General features: G+C 42.2%; 1 protein-coding gene across 11 annotated transcripts in view; it reads left to right on the plus strand.

Annotated features, from left to right (window-relative positions):
- Positions 1 to 27264, plus strand: part of Med12l (mediator complex subunit 12L) — a 340622-nt gene that overhangs the window by 61485 nt on the left and 251873 nt on the right. For all 11 annotated transcript variants that reach the window (XM_036191125.1, XM_036191135.1, XM_036191130.1 and 8 more), the window contains 6 exons: positions 9386 to 9555; positions 12080 to 12190; positions 13297 to 13566; positions 16275 to 16424; positions 17120 to 17219; positions 17483 to 17619. In XM_036191125.1, the coding sequence (XP_036047018.1) occupies positions 9386 to 9555; positions 12080 to 12190; positions 13297 to 13566; positions 16275 to 16424; positions 17120 to 17219; positions 17483 to 17619 (938 nt within the window). The remainder of the gene's footprint in view (positions 1 to 9385; positions 9556 to 12079; positions 12191 to 13296; positions 13567 to 16274; positions 16425 to 17119; positions 17220 to 17482; positions 17620 to 27264) is intronic.

Consider the following 27264-nt stretch of genomic DNA (forward strand, 5'->3'; position numbering starts at 1 on the left):
GATGTCACCCTTCAACTCCGCTCCCAAGTCCCATGATCATACCGGAGTGTCCTGCCTATGGCTGCTGGTTCCTTTGCCGCTCTGTCTCTTAGGACCTCAGGTGGTTTCTTTCTTAATTCTCTTTGTGGCTTCTCATCCCAGCAGAACTTCTAGCCTGCAGTAGAAAATGTCTGTTACTAACTACTAATGACTTTTATTTTAGCTGTTTACTATTTACTTTGTTCTAGAATAATCTTGATTTCATAGTAGCAGTAGTTTGTATAACATGCAATGTCTTTATACAATAAAGCCAGTGAAATAACAACACCGGAAAATCATGTATGCAGACAAAACTAGATGATTTGATAATTTATTTCCTTCTTTGACACACATGAGCTCTCTACTGCTGAGTCACATCCTGAACAGAGAAAAACTTTTAAGGAATTATTATTATTATTATTATTATTATTTTATTGTCTGTGTGTATGCTACATGTATGGGGATGCTTGTGGAGGCCATTGGTTCTCCTGCAGCTGGAGTCACAGATGGTTGTGAACTGCCTGAAGTGTGAGCTAGGAACTGAAGTCAGGTCCTCTGGAAGACCTTCAGCAAGTGCTCTTCCCTGCCAAGCATCTTCCCAGCCACAGGCAAATGTTTGAAAAGGATTAATGTGTTTCAGTAACATTACTCTGTAGTATTTCTCCTGTGCAGAGTAGCTTGTTTTCCACTCCCTCACTCTCTGCTCTCTTTTACTCCCCCACCCCCAGAAGGGCATGTTTCTGATAGTTCAGCAGAACACAGTGGCCTAGTCAGTACTTTGCCTCTCTTGGTCTCAGATCACATTGGGACGGTAGCTATAATCTATGCTCTTGTTTATCTAGGCTGTCAGTCAGCACACTGACAACTGCCGCTTGATTCTACAAATGAACATAGGCCACATGGGGATTTTGGATAATTATAACTTTAAAAACCATTTAGTTGTGGGTATTAACAAAAAAAGTATAGAAGTGTGTAAATCCCTTTCCTCTCTACCCAGCTTTAACCATGAACTTAAGGCCACTCTGATTTCTCCCCCTCATCTTCCTCAACTCCCCACTTCACGAATCATGAAATTTCCTTTTCTTTTACCTTGTGAAATATAGATAATTTCTTACTGGGAATTCAGTATTTCAAGAAGAAAAAAAGACTACTTCACTGAGATATAATTCATATGCTATACAATTAACTCACTTATAAAATCAGCCTAGTGATGTTTGGTGTGTTCATAGTTATGAAGCCATCTGTTATGTGACAGAACTTTTCCTGGGAAGATGCAGCACATACATCTACTACCCCCACCCCAAGATAGGGACCCCACAACACACCCTCGTAAGGACACCACCAAAATCCAACTTGGTGAACCAGTGAGTTTTATTGGGGTTATTTGGAATAGAAATGACTCGAAGCTGCATCACTAAGGCCTGCCCTAGCATGGGTGACAGTTCACAAAACCTGGGGACCTTGAGCATCCTGCACAGCCTGAAAGCAGATCAACAGGTTGGAGAGTGTCCTTTCCAGGTGATTGTGGTCTTAACCCTTCCAGGCAGCTGGTCTGCTTCCAAGAGTCTTCTTTGCAGCCTGTTTTTCTCAAGTCTTTGCAGTTCTGTTCCTCAGGTACAGCGGCTCTCAACCTGTGAGTCACGATGCCTTTGGGGTTCGAAGGACTTTTGCACAGGGCTCACCTAAGACCAGACAATACAGATATTTACATTACAGTTCATAACAGAAAAATTACAGTAAGGAAGTAGCAATGAAAATAGTTTTATGGTTGGTGGTCGCTACAACATGTGAACTGTATTAAAGGGTCACAGCATTAAGAAGGTTGAGAACCACTGTTGTAATCTCCAATGGACTCTCACCTTTTATTGATCACTCTGGCAGGGAGGGCCCTAGAAGTTACTTTTCAAGGACTTCCTGCTTAAGTAGCTTCCCTGCAGGATGGAATATTTCAGTCTTGGAGAGTCAAAAGCCAAGAGGTCAGAGCAATAGCTGAGAGCTGACCTTCACTGCTGCGGCTGTCTTTCCTCTCCGCAAGAGGCCTACTTCCTGTGTCTGTCCTGTCTTTTATATAGACTTTACATTGATTGTAAACCCAGCCACATGACCTCCTCATCACTGCCTGTCTGTACAGACCTCCAGGTCTTCTATGGTTGGTATTGAGATTAAAGGCGTGTGTCGCCATGCTGGCTGTATCCTTGAACACCTAACAATGTCTGGTCCATTTGTATTTGACAAATTCAGAGAAAATAATTCCATTATCTATCCTATTTTGGTAAGTCCAAAATGTACCTGATTCACTTTCTGTCTTAACTTAAATATTACTAACGGAACTGTCTTATAACGTCTTTCAAATTTATACACTTACACCTCTAGTGAGTTTCTTTTCTGAAATTCTTAACAAGGAAAACTCTATTACTAACTGATCTTCAACTCCCTCAGAGACCCAAGAAGGAAATAATATTACCTAAATAAAAACAGGAAGTGCATGCAAGCACCATCAACCACATTTTAGAACATTTCCATCAGGTCCAGTTGCCCCTATTCATTAGCACCACTAGTCTACTTTGTTTGCATAGATTTTCTTATTTTGAACATCATAAGTCATGTATTATGTGGTTCTATCAAACTGGCTTTTTTCACTTAGTTTTTTTCAAGGTTCTTCCATGCTGTAGCATGTCTCAAAAGCATACCATTCCTCTTAGATATCAGTATTATGCACACATACACCACAATTAGTCCACTCATCAGTTGATGGATGTTTAGATTGACCTCTTGTCTGGTGTAAGCCTTGCTACACTCCATGGACATTTGCAGAGAATCCTTGTGTAGATAAGTGTTTTTTCATCTCTCTTGAGTCTGTACCTGGCTGTAAAGTAGTTGAGTTACATTGTGTTTCCATGTTTAAGTTTTGAGGAACTGCCAAACTTCTCTTTTTTTCTTCTGTGTGGCAACCCATCAGCAATCCTCAAAGATCCCACCTTTCCACGTCTCCACCAGTACTTATTACTGTGTTTTGCTTATAGCCACCATAGTCCTAGGTTATTGTGATTTTGCTTTGTGTGTTTCACAATAGCGCCTGATGGCAAGCTCTTCTAAGTGTTCCTTTTGGCCATTTGTTTGTCTTCATTGGAGAGTTGTGTGTTCTAGTCTTCTGAAACCTACACTTAAAATTAGGTTGTCTTCTGATTATTGAGTTGCAATAATTCTTTATGTGCTCTAGACCCAAGTCCTTTCTCAGGGACAAGATTTTCCCAATATCTCTCGGTTGTCATTTCATGTTGCTGATGGTATTAATTAACGTGAAATAGGATCATGGTGCAAGATCTTTCAGTGATCTTATAGAGTGTTAGGAAATGGATTGTGCAGCTTATACATGCTGAAGCTTTTTTTTCCTCATTTAGTCAGCTCCAAAGTCTGGCTGATTAACGCCCCCTGAAGGCTTGATTAACCCCATTGAGGAGGCTCCTTCGTTCCTGGATATGATTATGTTTAAAAACAACAAACAAACAAACAAACAAACAAAAAACAAAAAAAAACCCAAATAAAACAAAACAAAACTGCAAAACTTCTTTTATCCATTTCACATAGTTCCCAACTGCTTTTGTAAAAAGAAAGATTTTGGCCAGGAAATTGAGCTGTCACAGGATTTAAAGGTATTTGTGCACATGTTTACAAGTGAATTTCTTTAAAAAGGTCAACATACATGGACCAGAAACACTGGCTGCTGTTGTAGAAGATCCAGGTTTGATTTACAGCATCCACATCCATCTTTAACTCCAGTTCTGGAGGAGCGAATGTCCCCACTCCTGGCCTCCATGGGCAGGCACCAGGCATGTATGTGGTACACAGGCATCACACACACACACACACACACACACACACACACACACACACACTAAAAAAAAGAAACAAATTATGGTGTTTGTATGGACCTTTTATAGCACATCCATGCTTCCAGTTAGAACAGTATTAAAGCATTTAGTCTTTTTTTCTGTATTGGTGTTAAAAACCCCACAGATATACAGTGATGAGGTTCTTTTAAGTTCCTACTAAGAATTGAAAGGCAGATTCAGTAGGTAGGGACTTGTCATCTATTTTGGAAGGATTTTATGATGTATTGGTTGAAGTCAATATTTAATTTATGGGAGTAAAGCATATTGAGGAGATTACATTCAGAAAAGGGTGAGTCATCCATACTAGGTGGAGGGCTGGTATGCAGAGCTAGGGAAATGGTATGTGGCCTTTTTAATTGGTCTCAGAAACATTTCTGCTCATGAATATGGGTCAGCAGAGAAGGCACAGTAGATAAGCACAGGCTCCAAGCACCAGGGCAGCTTGAGCTAGTGGAGTCAGATGAGCACTAGCAGGTAGCCTGTGAGATGGGTTTAGTTCTCACCCAAGAAGCTCGATCTTCATTCACTAGAGATTGTGGATCTGTTGAAAGCCTTTGAGCCAGGAAACCAACATTGACTGCTTCCATAAGTAAGGTGCCGGCCATTATGTTACCGTTGGGGGTTCACTTAGCTGGAGGGAGCGGGGCAGATCTGATATCAGAAGCAGCACATGCTGTCCACTGGCAGCCAGTGTCCAACTATTCCCTTCTACAGCCATTCTTTGCATTTACTGATCTGTTCCTATTTTGTACCCATTGTGCTAGTGACTCATCTTTACAGTCATTGAGCTATTTATTATTAATCTTTATTTTGTAGAAGAGGAAATTGAGACTTAGCCAAGGTTCAATACTTTGTTGCAGCTTTCACAGCTGATAAATGGTGGAGCTGTGGTCTGGAGTGTAGGCTCCTTATGTTTCTCAGCATATCCTTCTAATGCCAGTGAGTCTGTGATAATGTCACACCGCCAGGAATTTCCAGGCCTCTTTGCCTTTGGCATGCTGTGTTTGCTACCAGGATGATTGTTTGTAGTTGGATTTTATTTTGGGCTGCCAACCAGTTCCCAAATAAAGACATGGAGACTTACTATTAATGATGAATGCTCAGCCTTAGCTTGGGCTTGCCCCACTTGCTCTTTTAACTTAATTTAACCTGTTTCTCTTCATCTACATTTTGCCTTGGGGCTTTTTGCTTTCTTTCATACTGTATGTCCTACTTTGCTGCTGCTTCCATGTCTGTCTGTCTGGCCCTTTGCATAGTTAAACAAATATTCTCCAACAGTTGTTCCTTTCTCCTTTGCCTAACACCTAGCTTCCTGTTCCTATTGCAGTTTTTGGAGGCTCTGGAGTATCATCTTTCACACTCTGCACCCTTAGAAATTCCTGTGCTTGCTGAATAAAGCAGGCTGTGTGTCACATTTGGTTTTGACTGCTGGGTTTTTAGCCTTACATCTCTGGCAATCTTTTTTTTTTTTTTGGTTTTTCGAGACAGGGTTTCTCTGTGTAGCTTTGCGCCTTTCCTGGAACTCGCTTGGTAGACCAGGCTGGCCTCGAACTCACAGAGATCTGCCTGCCTCTGCCTCCTGAGTGCTGGGATTACAGGTGTGCGCCGCCACTGCTGCCGCCGCTGCCGCCGCTGCCGCCGCCACCACCCGGCTTACATCTCTGGCAATCTTACAGTTCCTGTGTCTGTGCAGTGGTGGGGCAGGCAGACTCTGTGACCTCTACACTCCTCTGGGCCATTGTTCTCTTCTTAGGGTAAGACATTAGCAAGGATGGACTTGTGCTTCTGGGATCCTGGAATATGATCGATAAATTGGTAAAACCTAACAAGCGCCTTATTCTTTTCATTGTTGACCCGTCAGCATTCTGAGTGTTATTCACATCCGCAATTCTAATAATTTGGTTTTGTAGACTTCAGTTTCTGCCTTGTAGCATGAGACTACAGGTGTGGTTGTGTTTTCTGAGTTGCTTGAGTTGAGAAGGACTCTACTTTCAACATTCCTTGGTTATTTTTCCCCATATTTCTACTCTGATTCTTTCTAGCCAAATCTTCTCTGCAACTTTCATTTTTTGTTCATCTTTTAAAAACACCCAAGGGTGCTGGGAATCAAACTTCAGTCCTCTTCAAGAGTAACCAGTACTCTCTATCACTGAGCCATCTCTCTGTCCCATCTGTTTTTAATCCTTTTTTTGGAGGTGGGGCAAGGTTTTAAGACAGGATTTCTCTGTGTAACAGTCCTGGCTGTTTAAGAACTCGCTTTGCAGACCAGGCTGGCCTCAAACTCACAGAGATCTGCCTGCCTCTGCCACCTGAGTGCTGGATTAAAGGTGTGTGTCGAAGCCGCCGCTGCCACCACCACCACCACCACCACCACCTGTCTTCTTTTTCAATTCTTAATGACAATTTTATGTGCACCCTAATTTTTGATCATGTGCCATTTGCAACAGATCTGGAGATCATTTGATTCACATCATAATTTGATGTCTGATGTTAAAGTGCTGAGTAGGCTACATTTATTAATTTCTAAAAGGGGTTCAGATTGAAATGTAGTATGTTCAGCAATTAAAGAAAAGATAGGCATGTGTTATAACAAGATTCATTTTTTTTTTAAATTGTGGTTTCCTCTGCCATTTTATGCCATATTCCCATTGCACTGAATATGGTGGCTGACTGGTAGCCAGCAAGTCCTGAGGATTCTCCCATCATATCTCCCCCCACCCCCCTCAGAGTTGGGGTTATAGGCATGTGTAGCCAGGCCTCTGAGTGCTGGGAATTTGAACTCACAAGGATAATTGCAATAAACTATCCACTGAGCCATCTTTCCTGCCCAGCATATCCATAGATAGGTTTTGACTGCAGGTTGAGCCATTCAGGGGTGGAAAATATTTGAAATAAATTACATCTATACTGAACATATATAGACTTTTGTTCTTGTCACTATTCACACAGTAGTATAATAAGCATTAGTGTAACATTCACATTGTATTTTATGTTATAAATGTAGAAAAGATGTAAAGTATGAAGAGGATATGTTATGGTTTTATGCAAATGCCACTGATTTATTTTTTCCATATGTATGTGTGTGCATGTACATGGATGGATGCATGTCAGTGCAGGTATACATATTTGTGTGTGCAAGCATGTAGAGGCCCAAGGCTGATATTGGGTGTCTTTTGCTTTCTCTCCACTTTATATGTTGAGCAGAGCTCACTGATCATAGCTAGTCTTCTTGCTCTGTGGTTCCTGTGTGTCTGCCTCCCTTGCACTGGGATTGCAGGTGTGTGCCACCATGACTACCTGACGTTTACTTGGGTTCTGAGGACCTGAACTCTGTCCTCACGCTTGGTTGGTAAGTGCCATACTGGCTGAGCCATCTGCCCAGTCCATGCAATTTTACATAAGGACCTGGGGCACCTGCAGGTCTTGGTATCTGTGGTGGAATTGCTGGCACCACTTCCTGTGGTAACGTGGACAACACTGTATCTCAGTATTCAAGTAGTGATTAGTTGGGTAGTATGGGTTTTCTTCTATATCTGTATCTGTATTACAGATTTTCTGTATCACACTTGTACTTCTATATTTAAAAAAATAATACCTGAGATAAAATTGGTATGTGCAGATTTGTTATTTTTGGTTTTGGCTGAAATGTACTGTGGGCTTGTTTACAGTGCCAGACTGAGAACAAGTTACTCGTAAAAAGCTCAGGGTCTGTATATTTGTTTCTGTTTTTGCTTGTTAGAGGTAACCTCAACTTGTCGCAGTAGATGGCTAGTGTTTTGATTGAACAAGTATCATGAGACTCTTAGTCCATGTCACAAGGGGACAAGAAGCTGATGACATTCACAGTTGAATGTTTTGTTTTTAGTTCCAGTTGATCAGTTTTTGCAATGATTAAACTCAGAGTATCAGTCTTAATTAATATCTGACCATACCTTTGCACTGGTTTATCACTGGAATTTAACAGCTTTGGTGTGCACTTGCATTTTATTTATTTATTTATATCATTATTTTTTTGATACAGGATTTCACATAGCCCAGGCTGGCCTTAAGCCTATTATGTAGGCAAGAATGACCTCCAGACAGTGCTGGCATTATAGGCTTTCATTACCACAGCAGACTGAATTTTAGTTTATAAGACAGAGCTGGACCTAGTGATTTAAACTAACACTTGACAGTGGTTGTCTGTCCCTGGTTACACTTGACAGGTAAAGTTCTCGGTGACTGTCAGACAGCTAGTTGCTGCTCCTCACTTCAGAGGGGGTAGGAGAACAAAGGATGGGAAAACACTGACGTCCTTTCCTTAAGGTAGTTTCTTAGAAAACGCTGTTTTCCTAACTCCTTGGGGAAATGTGGCTGCAGGCTTGCAGTTAACTACATTTCTGCCCAGAGAATGGGCTAAAGTTAGTATCCTATCCTTTCTGGTTGCCAGAGGCAACATAGTTTAATGTGTGCCCCAGTGGCAGTCAGTTTAGAATAATTTTAGTGATTTTTTCCTTTTTTTTTGTATGTGTGTGTCTGAGTGTGTGTGTGTATTGGGGGGTAGGCACATGGAATGGCTCCAACAGGGAGGTCACAGGCCAGCCTCAGTTTCCCTTCTCCCTCCACCTTGGCTGAGGGAAGGTTTCCTTGTTTGCTGCTCCGCTGAGTTGCTTCGGCCAGGCTCCCTGGCCCACAAGCTTTCAGGGATTCTCCTGTCTCTGTCTCTGCCTCCTGCCAAGCCATAGGAGCACTGGGGGTTATAAACATGCGCCATCTGCCTGCATAGATTGAGGTTCCTGGGGTTCAGACACCTGACACTCTGGAAGCTAGTGCTTTTCCCACTGAACGGTCTCCTCTGTCCCCCACCCTGCTTCTTTTCTGCCCCCTTTTCATTTCTTAGCGTTTAGAGCTTCTCACTTACCTGACCCTATCCTTTCTGAGTTCCGGGCTATCAGTGCTGTTTGTAGAAAACAAAACAACTGGGGTGCAGATGGTCACTCTGGGGCCAGCCATGCTTGTGTCTTTGCACATCTGGGGGGGGGGGGCTGTGTAGATGGGCAGCTCCTGCTCTAGACTGTGGCTGTCAGTCCTGTAGACAGACAGAAACCCAGTGCATGTGTGTTTGAAACTTGACGTGGAGCTGCCTTTGAGAGGTTTGCTGTTCTTCGGTTGGTGGGTTGAGATTTCTTACATTACTCTTCTCTGCTGTTCTATTTTCTGATGACCCGTTAGTGTTTTATCACAGACGAGGAGATTCACACACAGAAGTCTTTTAGGGTCACGGTAGTGCAAGAGCAGGATGGCTTAGTCCTCCCGAGATCTGGCCAGGTTCGGTCTGGTCTTGCTTTCTTGAGTAATGGCTGCTCCTGCAAAAGTCATTTTTATGTAACAAACGTTAGACTTGAAAGTATGTCTTCAGCGTAATCAGGGGAGAAAAGGTATACTTCTTACACTTGTGTCTATAATCAGAACTCTTTTTTCCTCTCTTAACGCAGAGTGGACACAGATATCTACCAGGTACCTTAGAGAGCAGTTGGTCAAGATCTCAGACTTTTACCACATGGCCTCCAGTACAGGTGATGGTCCTGTCCCTGTGCCACCAGAGGTGGAGCAAGCCATGAAGCAGTGGGAGTACAATGAGAAGCTGGCATTTCACATGTTCCAGGTAATCTGGTCAAGGCATGCAAGAAAAGTACACCTTCCATATGCAGTCATGTGCTTATCACACATGTCTTATTATACAGTCATGTGTTTGTCACAGAGTATACATAGGTCTAAATGTAGATGGTATAGCCTGCTACATACTAAAACTATATGACACAGTATATACCTATTATATGTGGTCTTTGGTTGACCAAAACATGCTGGCTGATGTCTATAGTTACATTTTCTGGGGCTAAGTAATATATCTTTATATGAATTGTTGCATTCACAGAAAGAAATTTAACATTTGTATGTAAATGAAATTTTTGAGGCAAGTTCTTACTGGCCTTGAACTCAATCATGCAGACCATGCCGGCTTTCTCTGCCTCCCTGGGGTTAAAGGCATGCACTACAGTGCCAGACACATCTCTTACGGTACATTCAAGGCAACCCGTGTGCTCTGTGATGACAGTTTATCACACATATTTATCTCCACTTGTCAGTGACATCAGGTATTTTTGTGCCATTAATTACTTTGTAATTGTGCTATTGAGCACAACCCTCTTAGACTCTTTATTTTGCAAATTAGTTATATTTATTTAGAAACACCTTTGTGCTGACGCTTCCTATCTCATAACAGATCTCCTCTGCCATTGAATTATTCCATGTAAAGGTCATCTTCATTTAGCTCAGTTGTATCTTGAAATGAAAATTTAAGGGGTGGATTAAGGGCAACCAGGAACTATGGGATTCTCACCCAGACAATCTGCTGTAATTATGACTGACCAGCAGAGGTCAATTGTGATGTTATTTGCCTTTGTTTTTATTCCTGACAAGGTGTATTTAGCTAAATCCTATTATTAGCCCAGATTTTCATTACTCACTATGTTAATCAAAGAGGAAAAGAATACGTGATTTTTAAATGTTGCATTTAGAACTTTAATTATAATATCCAGGTAGCAAGTGAGTTTTAGAAACAGCTCAAATAGTAAAGCAAACAAGCAAGAAGCTGTGTGGTTCTTTTGTGAAGCAGCATTGTTAGTTTTTCGATGACTAAGCACAGCTCTTTAAAACCCCAGCCCTGTTTGTGCTGACTGCTTCAGAGCCTGCTCCACACTGTTATGGCTTTTACTAATCTAGCTATTTAGTTGGCATCTCAGAAGTGTATTTGTTTTAGCACACTTTGTGCTTTTATTAAGATTATGTACTAGAGTAACAAAAATTAATTTATTGTGAGTGTGTGTGTGTGTGTGTATGCATATGCTATTGCTTGTTCTGTCTCTATGGATACCTGGAGGCCAAAGATCAACAATGATTATTGATGCATTCCTCAGGAGCCCGCCATCTTGTATTCTGTAACAAAGTCTCCCACTGGGACTTTAGGCTTAGTCTACATTGGCTGACCAATGAGTTCCAAGGGTCTGCCTTTACCTACTTCTTGGCCCTGGATTCCAGGTGCATGCCATCATGTTTATTATTTATTTGATTACTTATTTATTATTTTTTAATGTGGGTACTGGGAATTGAACTCAGGTCCTCATGCTGTACAGTGAACATTTAACTTTGTGACCTGTCTCCCCAGCCCCAGGATTCTTTTTCAAAATTAATTTTGTCACCTTGTATTCACCATCATTACACATTAATGTAAAGTTTATTTTAAATATTTACTAAAATTTATAAATATGGCATATGATTTTTCACAAAACATGGCTTGTTTTCTGTTTTGAAGTCTTTCATCCTATGAGTCATAACACTAATGATATGATATTAAGTGGATATGTCTAGAAAGTCAAACGAATGTGTTTGTACATGTGTGTAAATACATGCAGGCCTGTGTGTGCATTTGAGTATGTATGAAGTCAGTTGACAGAGGATGAGTGTGTCAGGATTAGTGGCATCTTTGAGATGTAGCTCAGTAGTAGAGGAACTTGTCAGATGCCTTGGGTTAGAAGATGAAAAAAGATAAGAGAACAGAGACCATGCCAGGCCAGTAGGATATTTAGGAAGTTAAGTGGAGATGTAATTGTTTTTTAGCCTGGTTGTATATGATTGTTTTATAGCTGTTTTTTTTTTTAAAGTATTGTCTTCATTTAATGGGTCATTAAATTGATATTTCAAATAACTCATTTATAGGTAGGTGAATCTGAGAGTCATTTAAGAATTATTCTGGGGCCAGCGTATATCAGATCTTAGAGACAGTGGGATGAGCAGTCTTTCTACAGAGTGATCTCTGTTCGCCCCATCTCCTCTCTGAAAATGAGTCTGTGCTCCTGATAGCTTGTTGGGGTGCGTCAGTCTGGAGTGTGATGGCTTGAATATCTGAATTTTAAAAGTCAGTTCAGAATGAAGCAGGGATTACCAGAAACAAAAATAAAATAGAGAGAGCGAGCGCCCTCTTGGCCTTTATTTGGTTTTGGTTTTGGTTTTGGACTGTGGCTTGTGATACTCCTACTGTGACAGTCACACAGGATTGAATTTACATGTAAGCATATTTTAAAAACTTAGGTTTTCTTTGACAGTAGCAGTGTGCTTTTTCTTTATTTAAGGAAGGAATGTTGGAAAAGCACGAGTATTTGACATGGATCCTGGACGTCTTAGAAAAGATCAGACCAGTGGACGACAACCTTCTCAAGCTCCTTTTGCCCCTGATGCTGCAGGTACGGCTCGTCTCACCTCTACCTACTTGCTGAGTCTGGTAAGAATGACTATGTCAGGAGAGGTGGAAAGGGAAAAGAATCGTCTTAAATGCCCCGGGAGCATTTGTATTGTGCGCGTGTCCATAGTTCTGTTTTTGTTTTTTGTTTTTAATCCAAAGGTCATTTCATATTGGTTTTCTCCTGTATCTGAGCAACACAGCCTGCAAGTGTTGCCTCTGTTCACCGATTCCTGTGGGACAGAGAGCATCACCTGCATTCCTGTGGTCGCTTTTGTGTAGGTTGGGTTAAGACTGATTTGTTAAATAATGTCAAATAATGGCTGTTTGAATGAGATTTACTTTTTTTCTTGGAAAAGTAGTACATAGAGATATGGATAATTGGAATGAATTGAAAGGGCATCATTGGCCACTTTCTCATGTCACTCATACCTGGAGCTGCACACTAGAGAGTCTCGTGTACCTTCTCTGTTAGCCCCTGCCATGTCTGTGCTTGACTTTGTTGTTTGGCCCCTCACCAGATGGGTTTTGAGCTCTAGGAAAGTCACCACCCTGAACTGAGATACGTTGTAAGTAGAAAGCGCACACCAGATTTCAGACTTCATGTAAAAATGTATACCCTGAATACATTTTACATCAATTACTTGTTAAAGTGATTTGGAAATAGTTGGGCTAAATACAACATGTTATTCTTTTTGACTTTTACTTTCCTTTTTTAAAGGTTTATTTTTTTTATTTATGTGCGTATGTGTGTGCCTGCGTGAGCTAATGTGCATTGCATGCATGCAGGTGCCTACAGAGGACAGAGGGCTTTGATCCCTTGGATCTGGAGTTAGAAGTAGTTGTGAGCCTCCTGATGTAGGGGTGCTGAGAACCATGCAGTCAGCATTCTGTAACTGCTGGACTATTTCTTGAATCACTGTTTTATTTTCTTAATGGTTTACTGGAAAAATTCAAGACTAGATATGTGGCTTACTTTATGTTATTGCTGGATAACATTGGCCTATATTGTATTTGTGCCTTTCTTCCCTGGTGAGGAGCGTCAGATTGAAATAGTTGTTTTGAAGCATAAAGCACGACTGACTCCTGCTGTCCTTCTGCCTCTCTCAGTATTCAGACGAGTTTGTTCAGTCAGCCTACCTGTCTCGTCGGCTAGCATACTTTTGTGCCCGGCGTCTTTCCTTGCTACTGAGTGATAGCCCCAACCTCCTTGCTGCTCACTCACCCCACATGATAATCGGAGCAAACAACACGAGCATCGGAACCCCCAGTCCTGGCACCCCTGGCCCTGGTATGAGCCCCATGCAACTGGCCTTCTCGGATTTCCTTTCCTGTGCACAGCATGGCCCCTTGGTTTATGGACTTAGTTGTATGTTGCAGGTAAGTCCATTAACGGTCTGTATTCTATTTTAAAATTCATTGTGGGAAGGACCTGGTAATGTTTATTAGAAGTTTATGATCTATTACTGTTTGTTAGATCAGACTGAGAGATTTGTCATATCTACGCAGAAGACAATTATTGTGATTGTCCTTTGTGGTGTTTTTGTTGAATTAGAGACAGGCCACTGACAGGGTCTCCCCTATAGGCTAGGTTGGGCTGAAACTTAGAGCAGTCCTCAGGCTCCTGAATGCCCTGATTCCAGGTGAGTGCTGACACATCTGGCTTTTTGCTGCCTATTTTTAGGATGGTTAAGCAGTTCAATTGCATTTTCTTCGAGGAGAACCCATAGTTAAAGTCAGCCATCCTCTGGGTTTCCTTAGAGTCAGGCATTGTTTGTTCCTTGTGCTGTCCTTGAATACAGCAGTATGCTGGTTCTGGGTCCTTCAGTTAGCCATGAGAACAGTCCCCAGAAATGCCACCTTAGTGTTCAGTTTCTGTTTCTTGAGTTCTTAGTGTGTCTTGCTCTTTAGCAAGGGTTTCTGGAATCAGGGTGTTTTGGAAAACATGGTCTCCATGGCGTTCACTGTCCTGATGAGAAGAAAGAGTTATAAATGTAGTTTGTATATCATATGCTAAGTGTTACTGAAGAGATACCCAAAGGGCTGTGGTAGTTCAAAAGGGAACTTCTTGTTCAGCTTGAAAGCCAGGGAGGCTTTCCCAGGCAACTTTTGTAGGTGTTTTGTAGTTTCAGTGGAAAGAGGTTTCCTGGGTGGGGGGCAGGGGGTAGCAGAGCAAAAACGTCAGTCACCTGTGTGCAGGTAGAGTCTGGTGGGGTCAGTGAGTGGAAGAACCTCTGGGCCTAAGGCTCAGGTGTCTTTAGATAGTTTTATATCAGTGAAGTGACACTGTTAATTGTATATTAATGAGTTGTTTTGGCCAGAGAATGAAAGAAGTTGGTGGGAGAGTACAGCTCAGAAAGAGGGAGGTAGGGCAAAGAAATACATTTGGAGGTATCTAAGTGTTGTATGCTTGAGCTCACATCAGAAGAGTCAACTATCAGTAGATTGAAAAAACTCAGGAAAAAACAAAACCTGTACTGAGCATGCACAGACATTATGTCTTATTTCCAAACTAACATAGTGTGACGGCTCTTCACATGCTGCTTATGCAATGTAGAGATGATTTGAAGTATGCATGGGATTGCACAGATTATGTGCAAATACTATGCAATTTTAGATAGGCGATTGAACATCGGTGGATTTGGATATCTGAGAAGGGCCTGGGAACTAGTACCTCACAAATGCCAAAAGACGCCAGGATTGTTTTTTTTCCTTGTAGAACCCCTAAGTTGGGGTTGGGGATTTAGCTCAGTGGCAGAGTGCTTGCCTAGCAAGCGCAAGGCCGTGGGTTCGGTCCTCAGCTCTGGGGGCGGGGGGTGGGGGGAGAACCCGTAAGTGGATACACTCAAGAAATGGCTACATTTCTAGTTCTGAAGACTAGGGCAGACCTGAGATAGATTGAGGCTGCCCACAGAGCTCATATTGAAAAATGACTACCTGAAAGGCACATGTGATTGAGAGCTGATGGGGGAGTTCATCAAAGAGAATAGGAGAGTTGGGTATGCAGGGAGAGAGCAACAGGGAATTATAGTCTAGAAACAGACAAGAGTAACAGAACTACTGTTCATAGTTTTATCCTTTCTAAAATGGCTTTCATTGGGTGGTGGGCGGTGCACGCCTTTATTCCCAGTACTTAGGAGGCAGAGGCAGGTGGATCTCTGTGAATTCGAGGCCAACCTGAGATACAGAGTGAGTTCCAGGAAAGGCACAAAGCTACACAGAGAAACCCTGTCTCAAAAAACAAAACAAAACAAAAAGTCTTTCATATTGTATTGTTTGGTTTCAATCACTGTGTTAAGTGGTGACATATTAAACCATTTGGTTTTCAGAACCAGCCTTGAGATACAGGAACCATCATTCATTTATTTTTTGATTGGCATTTTTGAGATAAGGATAAGCCAGCAACACTTGACTCATGGAGTAGCTGTGATGATTGTAGGGCCTGCTTCTTACAAGCTGGCTGAGTTTCAAAAAAGTGTCCATAAAAGTTTAGAGTAGGGGTGGGGGAGTTATTCTCCAGACCAGATCTAGCCTATGAGCCAAGAATAGGCTTCACGTTTTTACTGTGTAACTAAAACAACCAAAAGAAAATACGTGACAGAAACTGTAGGTGGCCTGCAAAGCTGAAAATATTTGTTGTCCAGATTTTTATAGAAAAAGTTGGATAATTCCTGTATTGTGGTACATCTGCTGAGTAATTTTGAAGCTTTAAGACACAGTATTTAAGAGTTTTAAAAAAATAATAAAAAATTGTAATCTTAGCACTTAATACCCTAATTGTATTTCTTTTTGTTTAACTATAAAAAACCATTTTGAAGTGACAAATATTGTATTTTACTTAGCTTCCTACATTTCCTGTGTTGGAGTATTAGCTAATCAGTGTCACGAATTTCTTGGTAGCTGTGCTGATGACTCTAAGTCCTGTCTTACCCCTTGGGTAGCTGAGAATGGGAAAAGACATTTGTATCTTAAGATCATCTGTAGGAAGCCTGCCATTGTTTTTGTTTTGTTTTGTTTTTTTTGATTGAAGTTGCTGTTAATACTTTTCTCCCTCCTCAATGTCTGGAATATTCCTGCTTTATTTCTAGACTGTCACTCTGTGTTGCCCAAGTGCCTTGGTGTGGAATTATTCCACAAATGAGAACAAGATCGCAAACCCAGGCTCTCCCCTGGATCTGCTGCAGGTTGCCCCTTCCAGCCTCCCCATGCCGGGTGGGAATACGGCTTTCAATCAGCAGGTAGACATTTGCTTCATTGCTTTTATGAATGTTTTCATTTCCCAGAAGCACCTGGGCATGTTGGGCCATGCCTTGTCTTGACACCTGTCCCAGCTCTGCCATGACTCCAGGTGATAGTTTTTGGACCTTTCCCCACTTTTTTGAAACACAGATGTTCATAAAGTGTTCTGTTACCCAGGCAGCTGCCATCCCGGGAGTTCGGGTGATTCTGATCCTGACAGTGAGCCCTGGAATAATAGTTTGTGATGTTTAGGAGTTGCTGTATGTTATTTGTGCTGCATTATTTGCTTCAAGACTTAGGCAGCTTCAGCTTTGGGGTTATGACTAATACATAACACAAGACACTTGCCTTTCGCTAAGTTGTTTCCTTAAGTTACTGGGGCACTACTCATTCATTTCCTGCTTAGACCAGTGGCTCAAAGATACCCCAACTCTGCCTTGCCTTATATGCTGTAAAGAAATTTCACTTGCTACATTTTCCACAGGCATTTGTTTTTATCAGCATTTATTATTGGATCAAATCATCACTTGTAAAGCAAAAAATGCATGGCTCATGCAGGAATTTACGTGTCCTGTGATATAGTAACGATTGTCCCTCACCAGAGGATGAGCTACTCACATAGAAAACTTGACATGATTTAGGCAACCATTGAGAGTTTCCAAGTAGAGGTTAATGTGAAGTGTTTACCTTCCAGGTCCGGGCAAGGATTTATGAGGTGGAACAGCAAATAAAACAGAGAGGCCGTGCGGTAGAAGTTCGGTGGTCTTTTGACAAGTGTCAAGAGTCGACAGCAGGTAGAGCACGCCACGGGAGAGTGATGGCTTCAGGAGTGTTCGGCTTCAGGCTTTCTTTCTCATGCTTGTAGGGACGTCAGTGAGCGAGGGAGCTTTACATCGTCAGCTCCTGGCTTTCCATGCTTTCGTTCTTGCAGTTCCGTGATTGTATATGCTGAGAGTTACAAAGTTCTTTCCCTTGTGTAATGGTGTTATTTCATTTTATTTTTTTTATACTCTGATAGCCTGGCTTCTCTAATTGCTTCCTTAATTTCTGCATTTAGGGGTGACTATTAGTCGGGTTTTGCACACACTGGAAGTCTTGGATCGTCATTGTTTTGACCGAACTGATTCCAGCAATTCAATGGAGACGCTTTATCATAAAATTTTCTGGGCAAACCAAAACAAAGATCACCAAGAGGTAGTTAATACTACTTTTCTTCCTTTTGTCCTTTCTTCTCATTCAGTAAATTCTGACAATGTCTCTACTATGCTGTATGTCCTATGAAAAAAAGCATGTGCATTACTAATCTTTCTGTTTTGGGACCAAGATACTGTTATTATAATAAAATATACATTGGGTTGGGTCTACCTTGAACTATTGATGGGAAAAATCTTTTCTTTACCTTTGGTCATCTTGTTTACATTTTAGTTCTAGTATATTTGCTTGTCACAAGAATCTATATAAAGTCAAGCTAGTGCTTTACTTTGGGGGTGTAATTTAGTCTGTAGCGCAGCAGAGGGCAGCACATGGCTATATACAGACATGGTCTTTGAAAAGCCTTAATAATTATAATTTTTTTATTTTTCCTATCAAAAGATTGTTTTGTTAGTGAACTGCGGGATAAGTATAAAATTTTCAAAGACTGCCTTTTTTACTCAGTCTTCAGAGAAATAGAAATATTTTTATAATGAAAAATGCCCCTCACATATGCAGCTTGTGTTAGATGCAAAGTAATACTGAGGTACGTACATTTAGCACATTTTCAGAGCAAACACTTTAGGTAACTTATTAAGTCTCTTTGATTTTTATGCTCACCGTTGGTCATGGGTTTGTGGAAAAGGAAACAAAACAATAAAAAAGGGAGGGAGGGAGGAGGGAGGGAGAGAAGGAGGGAGGGAGGAGGGAGAGAGAGAGAGAGAAAGGAAGAAAGGAAGAAAGGAAGAAAGGAAGAAAGGAAGGAAGGAAGGAAGGAAGGAAGGAAGAAAGAAAGAAAGGGAAATGCTTTCTTTGCCAGGCAGGGCCTGACCCACATTCCAGAGTATTCCTCTTCTGGAATAATTTGTGAGTCATTATCTTCTTCTCAAAAACAGGTTCAAGACTACAGCAGCCACAAAGGAACAGAGTGTTAAAAGCATGGTGCATGTTGTGTGGAGTTTGTGTCTCTTGGGCATCTCCGCAGACATGAGTTTCTGTACTTAGGAGAGCAGATGAGTCCGCATGATTCTCAGCTCATTGAGGGGAGGCATGGTGTTCTTCTCCCCAGAGATGGAAACTTTCCATCCCTGTAGTGGATAAAAGGTTTTAGGAATAGCGGGATTTTCACATGTAGATGTGAGTTGTTTGTAATGAGTTGTTTTTGTGCCCGAGTCCATCAAGAACTCTTCAGCCTTGTTGTACTAACTTATGAATTCTGCTTCTGGATTGAAGAGATGGTCAAGAGGTCAGCTGCTCTTCTAGAGGGTCCAGGTTCCCAGCACCCACATGGTTGCTCAAGAGATCTAACACCCTCTTAGGCCCTCCACAAGCACCAGCGATGCATACGGAGCACAAACATGCAGGCAAATCTTACTCGAACCCATAAACTAAAAATAAATCCATCTTCAAGGAAAACAAATTAAAGCCTTATTCCAGTGGTTCTCAACCTTCCTAATGCCGAGACCCTCCCTATAATACAGATCCTCATGTTGTGGTGACCAAAATTATTCTTGTTGCTATTCCATTAACTGTAATTTTGCTACTGTTATGAGTTGTAATGCAAACATCTAATAATGTTGGGTATCTGGTGAATGACCCTGAAAGGGGGCACAACCCATAAGGTGATGGCCTGCTGCAGTCACTCATGGGGACTCAAAGTACCCACAATCCATTGCAAAAGTAAGTGTTACGGAGGATGCCTTACCAGCAGTGGAAATTGTATTGTGATGTTTCTGAACGAAATCTCACTGTTCCCAGGACTCTCTCAGAATCCTGCTTACTTCACAGCAGGTGCCAGAAACAAGCCACTGGGTTCAACAGCTCCATCAGGTTAAATTCTAAAAAGCTTATTCTGTTTTTAAAATTAACAAAAATGTTTATTGTGGCGGTGGAGTTAGAAGTATATTGAGAATTTCTGTTAAAATATATTATCTAAATTATTTACCTATATTAATTAGTTTTGTGTTGTGATAAAATACCTCAGCAAAAAGCAAGTTAGGGAAGAGAGAGTTAATTGTGGCTTACAGAGCTGGAGGGGTTCGTGCCCTTTAGGGCAGGCAGAAGACATCATCAGAAGGGTGAGGCTGGCCTGCTGGTCCAGAAGCAGAGTGATGGCAGCTTATCTCCACACAAGAAATAGAATAGGCGATAGAACTCAGAGTCTGTCCTCAGTGACATTTCCTCCTGCAGGGTTTCACATCTTAAGGTCCCATAACCTTCCCAGCCACCACAAGTTAGAGACCATAACCTTCCCAGCCACCACAAGTTGGAGACCAAGTATTGGAACAAGGGAGCCTGTAGGGGATATTCAGATTCAGACAATAACGGCCCTTGACTGTCTTTGATCTGAGGAAGCAGGGGAGAATTTGAGCCTCCTGTTCAGGAAGGCATTCTCTGCTGTGCCACTAGAGGGCAATGTGGGCCCTGGCTGAGTCCTGGATGTTGTAGCAATTTGGAGGGAGTGCAGATGTTGGCTTAGTGTAGCAGTAATTATAGCAAATATTGGTTGCATTCTGGAAAGAGGTGCCAGTGGCCTTGTGGTTAATGTGCTATTATTGAGTGAGATGGTATTGTTCACACTTACTACCTTTTAATCCGGGAGGATATCTGGACGGACAGCCCTGTCTGTAGTATCTAACATTAACATTTAAAAAATATGGCTTTAGTATTTGTTGTGTATTTATACTAAGGTACATATTTATGAATAGGCTTGCAAGTGTCAATTTTCCTTCTCCATTTCCTTTCTATTGGGGTTTTCTTGTCCCCTCTTCTCCCTTACCTATCTCCCTGCCTTTCCCTCTCCTCTGCCTCTTACTCCTCCCCTTCCCTCCTTCCTTCCCCTCCCTTTCCTCTCCCTTCTTATTTTGAGATAGGGTCTCACTGTGTGGCTCAGGCAGACCTTTGAACTCAAACCTTTCCTGCCGTGGCTGTTCAGTGCTGGGATTGCAGGTGTGTGCCGCTGTGCCTGGCAAGGGGTTACTGTTTTCCTGAGCACTGTATCACTTGTTCTATTTCTGGAATTAAGAAGTGAATGCTGAATGATAGCTGTGTGGCCTAGAGCAAGTTACTCACAGTTGTGTGCCCAGAGTTCATACATAATTATACAACACTTGAACATGAGCACTTTGAGATTATAAAACAGATTATAAGTATATTCCAAAATTTGCTATTGCCTATATTTATTTTGGGAGACCCAACATGATGTAGTTGTTCTCTGGTAAGACAGGATATATTGAGTGGTTGGTTAAGACTCAAAAACTCGCTGGGCGGTGTTGGCACATGCCATTAATCCCAGCACTCGGGAGGCAGAGCCAGGTGGATCTCTGTGAGTTCGAGGCCAGCCTGGTCTACAGAGCGAGATCCAGGACAGGCTCCAAAACTACACAGAGAAACCCTGTCTCGAAAAACCAAACAACAACAAAAACCAAAAACCAAAAACCCATCTCCTGTCTTTAAAACATACTTCCCTTTTCTTGGATTTCCTAATTTGTCTAGGATTGATATACTGTGTTAGATGGTAGATAAAGTTACCAACCTCTGGGCCCTGTGGTCTGAGGTTTGCTCTTACTCGGAATCTTCCTCCCCATACCATTTGGGGAGACTTCAGCCCCCTCCTTTCTCTGCCGTTTGGAATAACCAAGGGGGCAATCACATTCTCTCCATCCTTGAAGGAGATGGGGAGAACATCTGTCCAGATGTGAGTGCAGCATCAGCTTTAGTATTAGTGAAAGCCCATTAGACATTCCAGCACACAGACGAGGATGTCGAGACCAGGTCCTGTCTCTGGTGAGAGGAGCTGACGCTGCCCAGGCCTGAGGCACACTTTCACTGATAGCTCATGGGAATGTGGCATTCTCCTCTTTCCCTTGACCTGCTGAAATCTGCTGGGCTGTGTCAACTTGAGTGCTGTGGTAAAGGTGGTAGGGAATTATCCTCAGCACCCTTTATTTTGTACATCAGTCCTGTGTTTTGGTGTTTTTCCACTTAGAGCTCAGAGACTGTTTGATGGTGATTAGGCAAGTGGTATAGCCTGGTGTGGCAATGCCCTGTATGAAGAGGGCAGCCCCTCTCAGAGGCTGTTTACAGACTGGTTGTGATCAGGATACCCAACGTTTCAGCAGAAGTGGAGTAGCAGGATTTGTATAGAAGCCTTTCCAGGCCAAGCAGCAGATCTGTGCTATGCCTGCTGGAATGCAGCTTGCTCCCAAGCTGCTGGTGTGTGCTTCTGTGGCATTTACTTCTGGAAGTTGGTCAGTGCTTCGGAGCCTTTTCTACTGGGTGGTGTGATGGAGTGTCAGGGCCCAGCAGCCACTTGAGGGGAATCTCAGTAGGCTATGGGGTCCCTCAGCTTCCAGTTACTAAGTGAGTTGGTTACTGGTGACATCATCACCAAGCAGCTGGGTGTGGAGGGCCCCTCAGCTCTGCAGAACTCTTAGACCACTTCCTTCCTCTTGGCCTCTATCCCTGGGTATGGCTGATAGGAGAGTAGCAGCAGCTGCATCTTTGGGTGCTTCAGGGATACGGATAAAGGGAAGGTCTAAAGGTGGCAGGAAAAGCTGCTTTTCACTTCTTCTTCTGGGATCCCAGAAAACGGACTTTGTACTGAGTCATGGAGAAACCAGGCCAGCTGCCCCAGGCAGAGAGCTTCAGAACAGCAGCATCATGGGCGTTTTCTCCGCCCCTACTCCTGCCTAGTACCACCACCCACCCCAAACCACAAACCTACATGGTCTTGTTTATATTTGTGTCATGCTGGTTTGTGCTCAGAGTTTAGAGCTTTTAGTTAACTAACGTCTCAAGTTTAGCATGTATTTTGCTTATCTTGAATCCTCTAGGCTGAGGTGCTCTGCTTGATTATTGTCATCAAAATTCGAGAGCTTTGTGTCTTCCCTGGCTGTGCTTGTAATACACTTACCTTTCTCACGCCTTGGCTCTGTGACCTCGAGGTCTGTGTCTTGTGCCTTCCAGCACATCATTTGTCCCGGCTTCACGCCTGGGTTCTGAGGATGTGACCAGTGTATATTTACCCTCTTTGGGTTCTTATGCTCACTGAAAGACTGCTGGGGCAATAATGGGGAGGAGGATACACCTCTAGGATTCGCTTGGAAGGAGAGGGGAGCCACATAGTGAAATGTGTGTTTGCTTTACAATCGGTATAGACTCAGACAGACAAGAAGGTACTTGCAAGTGGAGGCAGGGGCATGGGTGACACGATACCCCTCAGCTGTGAACTCAACAGGCTTTCAGGATACCCATGGATAATTTGCTTACATGTGTAAAGGGGCGTTTCATCTCTGGATGATGTAAAATACTAATAAAACCATTGTTAGTGCAGCATTAACCATTCATAGTGCTTGTCATGCAACTTGGTACTTAATAGTAGCGGCTACTGTTATAAGGACTCAGAAGCTTACGGAGGCAGGAAACACAGGAGAAATGTATATAGTATGGTCACATTGATTGTACTGAGCCCCTTGGTGCTTTTATGGACACATGCACAAATATCCATTGTACAGCCTACTCATCCATAAGTCTCAGCCAGGGTCTGTTGGGATTTTTTGCTTTTTGCTTTTTGTAAAGTATTTATCTACATCTAAGAAGCACTTGGATGGAATGGAGCTGTCTAGGGTGAGGTGACTTAGTGCTGTAAAGTAGATCATGTTCATGCAAATGCTTAATCCCTCTGGGTTTTTGTTGCTTAATATAAGGAAAACAAGTCACTTTCTAAAAGTATCAGTCAAGATAATGAAGTGATATATCCATCAAGTGTGCCAGTCAGCTTTCCACTGCTGTGACAGAATACTTAGCCAAGGAAAGATTTATTTTGGCTTATGATTTTACAGGTTTCATTTTACGGTTACTGGCCTCTGTTGTTTCTGGGCCTATAGTGAAGCTAAATCATCATGGAGAGGAGTATGTGGTATACTGATGGAGGTGGGAGAGAGAGGGAGGAATGGGCCAGGGTCCCAATATCTGTTTAAAGATGCTTTCTTCCATCAGGCCTCACTTCCTAAAGGTTCCAACACTACCCAGTAGTACAACCAGCAAGGGGCTGTTAACACATGAGCTTTGCAGGAGCAGCCTAGGGTCCCTACCTGAAAAGCAAGGGAAGTGTATGTGGATGGCTTCCTGTTGAGGTTGATGTATACTTAATTCATTAATGCTTCTCATAGTATGGCAAGACCAGTGTTGTGCTTTAGAATGTCACATTTCCTGCTCCACTCGAGAGTCCCATGAATCTTTCAGAATTACCATTTTCTTAAATCCATTAGTTAAATGTCATTGATATTAAATGTGATTGATATTGGGGTAAACAAGTGTGTGTCCAGACATTTATACAGTTAGTAAATAGGAAACACATAGTTTCAATTTTATATTGCATTAATTACATTTATCACTTGTGTCTGTCTGTCTGTGGTGCGCTTGTGGAAATCACTTAACCTGCAGAGGTTGATTCTCTCCTTCTACCCTGTGGGGCCAGGGGATAACACTCAAGTCTTCAGGCTTAGTGGCCATTGAACTCACCTGCTGAGCCATGTCACAAGCTCCAGGAAAATTCAATAGCGGCTCACAGTTCTAGAAGCTTCCATCCATTATTGGTTGGCCCTGTTGCTTTGCCCTGTGCCAGGGAGGCATGCCATACCAGGAGAGCATAGAGAGCATAGCAGGCAGTGCCAATCATTCATGGCCTGGAAGCAAAAGAGAGAAAGAACTTGGGATATATTCTCCCTCCCTCCCTCCCTCCCTCCCTCCCTCCCTCCCTCCCCCCCCCTCTCTCTCACACACCCCTTTATTTATTGTATGTACAGACGTGTGTGGATGCACTTTATAGTAAGCACTAGTGTGGAGATTGAAGGAAAGAGAAGTCAATTATCTTTCTACCATGTAACGCTCTGAGATCTGACTCAAGTCGTCAGGCTTTGGAGGAAAGCACTTTTACCCATGGCACCTCATTGGCCAAAGACTCCTTAGGTTTTATTTATCTATCTATTTATCTGTGTGAGTGTGTGCCACAGGTATGGTCCTGGGGAGGCCAGAGAGGGAGTTGGTTCCCCTGGAGCTGAGGTTATAGGAGGTGGCGAGCCAGTGTGGGTGCTGGAAGTCAAACACTCAGCTTCTTTGGAAGAGCAGCTATCTCTGTAGCCACCAGGGATTTAAAAAATGCTTGAAAAATTATTTTACATCATAGCCTTGCTTTGTAGCTCAGGCTGCCCTGGAACTTACAATGTGGCCTGGACTGGCTACAAATTTGTCATCCTTCTGCCTCAGCCCCCTGAGTGCTACAGTTAACAGTTACATGTCATTGTGGCTGTCATGCTGGTTCTGTAAGTTACATTTTTATGCACTGGGTTCTGCCTTTTGTCCTATGCCATCACATTATAGTTTTCTTTGGCCTGAGGAATATAGTTTTAAAATCTTCTAGATGAGAAAATTAGTGATTAGAGAAGAGTTATCCAAGCTCACCCCCAGTTCATTAGTGGAAGGATGGACACACACTCAGCTGATAGATTCCAGTTTTTATTGTTCTTGTTGGAAATCATTTCCCCAGCAACATAGCAGAAGTTTTCAGTGTCAGATGTAATCTCAGCAGGAGGAGGGACAGCCTTTATGATGGCTAGAATAACTTCCTGTGTATTGACATTGGCACATTTACATGGAGGAGCAATCTGTAATTTCTCAGAGCTTCTTTGATAATTTCAGCATAGTAAACTATTATTATTGCAGTGCTGAGGATTGAATTCAGGGCCTCACACATGCTGGTTCAGCGTTCTACCACTGACCTGCATCTCCAGCCCTCTATTACTCTTTTAAACTTGGAGGCAGTGTCTCACTAAGTCCGAGTTGGCTGAGAACCCGCCCTGCAGCGCAGGGTGACTTGAACTGCCAGTTTCATCTCACCATTTCATACAGCCCGGATCATAGAGCTGTGCCACGTAGAGCTGTGCACAGCAGAGTCACGTGTTGAGGTTGAACAGTGTGGATCTCCTTGCTCCGTGCACTTTATGCCAGTTGACAGGGTATTTGACCCTGGTTTGCTGCCCGTCGTCCTTCTTTGTGAGCCCCCTTGGCATCATTTCTTTTGTGCGTACAATGGCCTTATTACTAGAACCCACTTCCTATGGTGGTGCTAGTTAACCGCAGTGGTTATGTTCATGACTAGGCAGTTTCGTTAAGACGGTAGAGCAAATAACTCTAAATAAAAAAAATGCTAGAAATTTGTATTTCTCTTATTTACATGTTACCTTCATTTTCCTTGACATGCTTAATATGGTTTGTGATACCATACAGTGATTTGGGAAGCTAAGTATAGTATATCAATTACTTGAAATATGGGAGATAAGCACTTTCAAGGTCTTTGGGAAGGATTTATTTTTCAATTATAATTTTCGCCACGACTTCAGTGATTCTGTTTCCTGGGACTCTGTTTTCTCCATTTGCATTATTTAAATGATAATTTAACCAAAAGATGGAAAAAATTATATTCATCACAGTGCAATAAATGACTGTCTTAATTTTGTTTTCATTTTTGCATTATTTCTTGTCAGAGTCCACAGATGTGCAGCCTTCATCTTCTGCACTTAGAAACAAAGTGGTGCTCTTCTACTTCAAACCTTTAGTTTCTGGGATGTTGCAAAATCTAAAGATTGTCAACATTGATCCAGAGAATGTAAGATTAGAAAAATTTGCTCTATCTCTCTACCCCTCAGGAAAAACCACAACAAACAACAAAACAGGCATCTAAAATATCCCTGGAAAATTGCACTTACGGAAATGTTCATAGGTATAATAAATGCCATGCCTGTTGCATGAGAAATCCAAAGATCTTTTTGGCTCAGATGTAGTCAGATTTTGTGTCCAAGAAATGTGACCCTAAGGCCTCTCCCTCTGTTGACAGTTGTCCAGCAGATGACTGTCAGCAAGCTAGAGCCCCCAAATGTTACAGAATTGGGTCTTTTATACACTTCTGACATTGTGTCTTCCATATATGGCTATATAATGCATTTTTTTTATTGGGATCTTTAAACTGTTCTTAGTGTCTAGGATGAGAAAAGAGGGAGGAGGAAGGAGGCTGCAGGATGTGATCAGGCAGCACATTTCTTCAGGGGTGCTGACCAACACTCTAATGTACATACATGGGTATGACCAGCTGGCATGGCTGTTTCCTGTTTTTTCCTCGTAGCCCTTGGGCCCTCCTCTAACCCCAGAAACAAGTCTGTACTTTATTACCTTATATGATTATTCTTATGTTTAAAAATGCTTGGAAATGTGACCCCATACAGAGGCTTCGATTAGACCATCCCTGGCTTACATAACTGGACGTTTACTCAGTGCCCCATAATATGTCTCAGCTTGCAGGCCACTCTTGGCTGTTGCCACTCCTTTGTATGGTGGTCTGTATCGTTTATTGGTGCTGTTCTACAGATATTTTCACATGTGACCTTTTTTTTTTTTTTTTGGTATTAAGTGGTTGATTTCATTTGCAAGCACATTCTTTTAGTCTGGGAGTAAAGAACTGTTGAGAGCTTTCTTTTGTATCCGACTTCAAGTCCTTGTAGTTACATGATGCTTACAGTAACAAGTCACTGACCTTTATTTCTCTGTTCCCTTTAATGACAGCATTTTATAATCTAGGTAGTATTCCTAAGT

The sequence above is a fragment of the Onychomys torridus genome, chromosome 6 (assembly GCF_903995425.1).
Source record: "Onychomys torridus chromosome 6, mOncTor1.1, whole genome shotgun sequence".
NCBI lineage: Eukaryota > Metazoa > Chordata > Mammalia > Rodentia > Cricetidae > Onychomys > Onychomys torridus.